Source organism: Micromys minutus (assembly GCF_963924665.1).
Source record: "Micromys minutus genome assembly, chromosome: X".
Lineage (NCBI taxonomy): Eukaryota > Metazoa > Chordata > Mammalia > Rodentia > Muridae > Micromys > Micromys minutus.
In genome coordinates this window covers 33,609,661-33,616,038 of record NC_137970.1, presented here as the reverse complement: position 1 = coordinate 33,616,038, position 6,378 = coordinate 33,609,661, and the positions used below count along the sequence as shown (strand labels likewise).

Sequence of the window (6,378 nt, the reverse complement as noted above, 5' to 3'; positions counted from 1 at the left end):
TTAAAGAGCTAAACAAAGAATTCTCAACTGAGGAATATTTTATCGCCAAGAAGCACTTAAAGAAATGTTCAACATCCCTAGTCATCTGGAAAATGGAAATCAAAACAACCTTGAGATTCCACCTAACACCAGTCAGAATGGTAAGATAAAAAACTCAGGTGACAGCAGATGGTGATGAGGAAGTGGAGAAAGGAACAATCTTCCATTATTGGTGGTATTGCAAACTGGTATGACCACTCTGGAAACCTGTCTGGCAGTTCCTCAGAACATTGGACATAGTACTACCTCAGGAACCAGACATACCACTTCCAGACATAAACTGAAAAAATGATCCAACATATAACAAGGACATATGCTCCAGTATGTTCATAGCAGCGTTATTTATAATAGCTAGAAACTGGAAACAAAACAAGATGTCCTTCAACAGAGGAATGGGTAAAGAAAATGTGGTACATTTACACAATACAGTACTGTTCAGCTATTCAAAATGGTGACTTCACAAATTTATTAGACAAATGGATGGAAATAGATAATATTTTCCTTATCTATTTCTTTCACATTCTGATGTATACTAAAGACCAGCTGAGACATCCACCTTCATAGACACAACAATTCTTGGATTCTTGGAGATTTTGTAAAGAGCTGGCCATTATTAGAATAGTGAAACCACAGCTTATAAGCCAATCTAATAAATCCCATTAGCGTTAGCCTTCCGACTAGTCAAATGCATCAACACTATACAAATGCAGTAACCTTCTGACCGCTAAGATTTCGACAGAGAATTCTATTGCCAGTTGAATTGCTTCCATGTAATAGGTCATATATAATTTCCCCATAACTCCTTCGATAATATTTCATTTTTAATTATTGAAGTGTCATTATAATATGCCTCATCATATTCTACATTTGGTTTAATATATTTGTGGTTTGTTGATATTCCTTAATCTAAATTATTATAATTATCATGAAACTAGAAAATTTTGACATTATTTGTTTATTTTTGTCCTTTTCCTTCTTCCAAATGGCCAACAACCTGAATATTAGACTTTTTATTGATGTCACAATTTTCTTCTGTCTATAGTCTGTTAAGGTCATTTAGACCCTAATATTCTATTTTCAAGTTCATTGTTGCATTTCTTTCTCATTTACATCTTTTTACTGTAGTAATTTCATAGTTTTCATTTGTAGAATTTGTATTAGATTATATTTTCTATTGCTTGAGAAGAGTCTCTAGTTCTTATTTGTTTCAAACACATTCATAGTTGCCCAATAAAGTCATTGTTTGACAGGCACTTTTAAGTCATCTTAAAAGATTTTTTATATTTTTCTTGACTAAACGTTAATACCCGTAACTTGTGGTTTTTTTTTTTTTAATTGTGATTACATTGTTTTTGATGTTAAATTTTTCACTTTTATCTGAAACATTGAAAATACTGAAATGTTGAAGTTTGATATAAACCTATTTTGGGTTTTCACTAAAACCATATTTGTTAGGGATGTGCCACATGGAAGACAGGAAGGTGTAAAATTCTGGACTTGTCATTTAGCTTTTATCTACATTGTGTGAAGGGGTAGTTATAGCTCTCTCTGAGTGAATGGAGGTTGAAGGTGCCTATGTGGTATGTGTTGACAATAGAGGAGATGGTAAACAGAGACATCAGATTTTCTGCTTGAAGTGCTAAAAACCAAGTGTCTTTATTTGGCCTCTTTAGACACTAACCAATAAGCAAACAAAGAAGCATGTAGCTACTAGTATTGACTGCCAATGGATGAATGACTATAAGTAGAAATCTAGGCTTTTTGTATGCTATTTATGGGAGAGAGGTGGGAGGGATAGTGACAGAGTTTTCTGGTTGTGTTTAATTCTATATGAAGAAAGAAGTTTATGATAAAAATGTTTGTTTCCTTGATAAACTGCTGTTATTTTGAATCTTTGGTTTAAAATTAATTTTTCTCAGATTTATTAACAGTGTAGTAATTACAATTTTTGTAAATCATCTATATTCTGTTCTGTCTTTCTTTTGGTAGAAAGCTACTCTAGATATTGGGGCTATTATTTGAACACTAGCAAGTTCAAAGAAATGTTACATAGATTTAAAAGTCATAAATCCCTAGATTCTATAAAACAAATGTTCTTTGGTTTCCTTAAACATTGTGAAACTATGTAACTTATATTGTTTCTCTTAATGCTTACCACCAGAAAAGTTAGGTATAATGAAATCATCTTAAAGTTATTATTATTTAAATAAATTGATTATGATAACATTTCCATATGAAGTATTTGGTAAGAATTTTCCCCAAAGAGCTTATTACAGGTACTAATCATCTTACTATTTTTAATGTTTACGCTGGGAAGAAAATAATTATCTTAGAAGTCTCACTTATTCATATACTTAATTAATGAATTACTTCACTCTGAAAAATGAACTCAATTTGATAAAATTTAATGCATAACTACCAAACAGCATAATAATCCAATTTATAGAACTTTGAGAACTCTTCTCCCTCCTTGAAAACAGGATTTTCTTTTCTAGAACTAATTATTGTTCCTGAATACTTATAATATGCTCCTTTATCTTTTGTTCTCCAACTTCTTACATTTTCCCGAATATTAGTAAATTTCATTGTCCTCTAATTTCCACAATAAGTTTCTTGAAACTCACGGTATCATTTTTCTTGTTTGTTTGTTTATTTGTTTATTTATTTGTTTATTTATTTATTTATTTATTTATGCATTTTACAACCTGATCACAGCTCCATTCCTTTCCCTCAATTTCACCATCATATATTCCATCCCATGAGCTCATCTCTCCCCTTCTCCTAAAAGAAGTAATTGGAAGACCTCATGGGCACCAACCTGCCCTGTAATATCAAGTCACTGGACTCTTAAGAGGAAAATTTCAATGAACTGTCATATTGAAATCTTTGTTTCTTGGCACCCTTGCTCTACATGTCTGCAGAACACAACAATGACTATACAAAATTTCAAGACTATTTCTAAAAACAAAAGTGTATTTGTAAACTTTAATTATTTTATTTTATTTAACTTTTTATAGTCCAGTCGTTATCTCACTCCCAGTCCAACCTTTCTTTCTCATCCCATATTTTTTTTCGCCCCACTTGCTTCAGTCTCCAAGAGGATGCCCCAACCTTCATCCCCACCCCATCATATCTCCAAACTCCCTGGGACATCCAGTCGTTAGAGGGTTAGGCACATCATCTATGACTAAGCTCAGACCCAACAGTCCTCTGCTGAATATGTGTTGGGAGCCTCATCTCAGCTGGTATATGCTGCCTGGTTGGTGGTTCAGTGTCTGAAAGGTCTCTGGGGTCCAAGTTGGTTGAAACTGCTGGTTTTCTCAAGGGTCTGCCCTCCTCCTCAGCTTCTTCTAGCTTTGTGCCAATTCAACCACAGGGATCCCTGGCTTCTGTCCACAGGTTGGGTGCTAGTATTTTCATCTGACCCTTTCAGTTGATTGTTAAACTTCTCATAGGGCAGCAATGCTAGGATTCTGTCTACTGGCACAACACAGCATCAGTAACAGTGTCAGGGCCCTGGGAACCTGGCCTTCCCCTGGAGCTGGCTTTTAATTTGGACCTGTCACTAGACCTTCTTTCTCCCATGGTCTCCATTTTTTGTCCTGTGAAGTTCCTTCAGACAAGAAGAAAATCTAAGTCAGAGCATTTTTTCCTGATTTTATTGGATATATTTATTTACATTTCAAATGTTATCCCCCTTTCCAGACTCCCCTCTATTCCCCTATCGCATTCCCCCTCTCCTTGCTTCTATGAGGGTGTTCCATAACCTACCTATCTTCTCCCACTTCCCAGCCCAGACATTTTTCTACACTGGGGCATTAAGCCTTGGCAGGAGGGAATTCCACAAGGAACAAAGATGCAAGCAGATGCTTTTGTTTCCCTCGACACATCTCTTCATAAGCAAGGTTGTAATGAATGTTTTATAAGGGATGGAAATGTACAAGATAATTTAACTTATAAAGGTTGGGAAATTATCTTATGCCTGTTGGATAAGAGTAGTTTGGTGTGTTCTTTGTTGTGAATACTTGATTGAATTCAGAGTGTGTAGTGGCACAATGCATAAAGCCTGCAACAGAGTTGGGATGTGTGTGTCTATGGCTTGGCAACAGCAAGTCAAGGGGAACTGAGTGAAAGCAGCATACTAGGGTAGACATTTCCTCTGGGACAGAAACAGGGACAGTGGAATGAACCATAACATTTATAGAGGCAGGATAAGGCCACCAAATTAGAGATCACCATAGTGCTAGATGGCCCTGCTGGAGCTGGCACAAGCTATGGATAAAAGGTTAAGCCACTCATTTAATATTTACTGCAACAAATCCTCTTGTGTAGGTTTGCTCCTTTTTGTTCTCGAGCTCTTAGGTGTGTTATTAAGGTACTACTGTAGGGTCTCTCCAATTTCTTTATTGAGCTACTTGGTGTTATAAATTTTCCTTTTTACACTGCTTTCATTGTGTCCCATAAGTTTGTGTATGCTGTGTCATCATTTTCATCGAATTCCAGGAAGTCTTTAATTTTGTTCGTTTTTTCTTCCATGACCAAATTATCAATGTGGAAAGAGTTGTTCAGCTTCCATATGTACATGGGTTTTCTGTTCTTTTTGTTGTTATTAACGACCACCCTTGAGCTACCTTCCGGGGCACGCAAGAGCTTCTGCGCAAGAGCGTCTGCGACAGCAGCGCGGTGCACAGCTTTTTCCTTAGTGTCCTCGAAACCGGCGACGTCACAGCACACGCCGGAAGTGCCATTGTGGCGAGCGGACGTGGCGTGGCGGGTTTCACGAGCGGCAGCGGCGGCCGCGGCGGTGGCGGTGGCGCAGCAGTGAAACTCAGTGACTCCCACAAGAGATGAAATGTGGTCTGTGGGTCGGTATGACTACAAACGACTTCCGAGAGGATGGATGCCTCCCAGGAGCCATCCCAGTGATGGCTACCACAGTGTAGTTAATGTTGTGCCAAAGAGACCACCTCTCCTAGACAAGAGACCGCCTCTGCTACCCAGACCTGATGAAGCAGGCTACAGATTCTATAACAGTCGTGTTGACTTCCGAGTATGTGACAAGGGCCGCAGTTTTTCTCATGATCGAAGAAGTGGCCCATCTCGCAGAGGAGATGAATTAGGCTACAGTTGGACAAGAGACGATCATTCCACAAGCCGGCAGCCTTACTACAGGGGCATGAGAGATGGCTTTAGAAGAAAAAGTTTCTACTTTTCCCATTACTCAAGAGATCGTTCTCGCCATAAAAGGGAAGCTCCTTTCTTCAGAAAACCACCGGTAGGCCGGAAGGACTCCGGTGTGGGCGGATCCGGCTCCAGTGTCAGCCGCAGAAGGTATTCACCAGATCGGAGCAGGGCAAACTCCTTTCATCAGTCTCAGCACAGAAGTAAAGAGAGATCCATCCAATCTTTGAAAACTTCAAGAGATGCTTCACCATCAAGTTCGTCAGCAGTTTCTTCACCCAAGGTGTTAGACAAACCCAGCAGGCTAACTGAGAAGGAACTTCCTGAGGCTGAAAGCAAGTGGGCTACCGAAAGCCTAGAGAAGGCAGACGAAAATAACGTGGCTGAAATTTCTGAGTTTGAGGAGGGATCCACGGCACCCTTACTTATTGACCAGACAGAAGAACCCGAGTCAAACACCACAGATGGCAGAGAAGTGTGTGAAGACAGCCAGCTTAGCAGCCGCTCTAAAGCCATCGCCTCCAAAACCAAAGAGATCGAGCAGGTTTACCGACAAGACTGTGAGACTTTCGGGATGGTGGTGAGAATGCTGGTTGAGAAAGATCCCTCGTTAGAAAAGTCTATCCAGTTTGCACTGAGGCAGAACTTACATGAAATACATGAGCGCTGTGTTGAAGAACTCAAGCATTTCATTACTGAGTACGATAATTCTACTCAAGATTTTGAAGACCCGTTTAAGAAGAAGTAGTTTCCAGGTCAAGAAAATCTTTTAGATTTTTTTTTTCTCTTTGGACTGTGTAAATCCTTACTTTTGTGATGAAGAGAAATACTTTATGATAGCTGACCACATTTCTGGTATTAAATAAACATCTTCAATAGCTTTTAAAGTATCTTAATTCGAATGTTTCCCCTATGTGTAGGATATTCTACTTTATCTTCATACACTTCCTCTAAAAATAATGTTACATTAATCTTCAAAAAAAAAAAAAAAAGCAGTTCTGGAGAGCAGCTTCTGAGTTTAACTCATGTTCCATAGTGTTCCATGATATTTTAGGATAATAATCTTGAGCATCACATAAAGGTTGTCTGTGTGTGTTGATTTCTGTACTGCAGAGTGCTGTGTACTGTTGGGACTTTGGTATTGTTATCCTACGTTGT

General features: G+C 38.4%; 1 protein-coding gene across 1 annotated transcript; it reads left to right on the top strand.

Moving 5' to 3' along the window:
- Positions 1-4,891: 4,891 nt before the first annotated feature.
- Positions 4,892-5,968, top strand: LOC308414857 (periphilin-1-like; the record flags this gene model as incomplete). Its single annotated transcript, XM_080910059.1, has 1 exon — positions 4,892-5,968. One exon carries the CDS (start codon positions 4,892-4,894, stop codon positions 5,966-5,968), a length of 1,077 nt encoding a protein of 358 aa, XP_080766185.1.
- Positions 5,969-6,378: the final 410 nt, after the last annotated feature.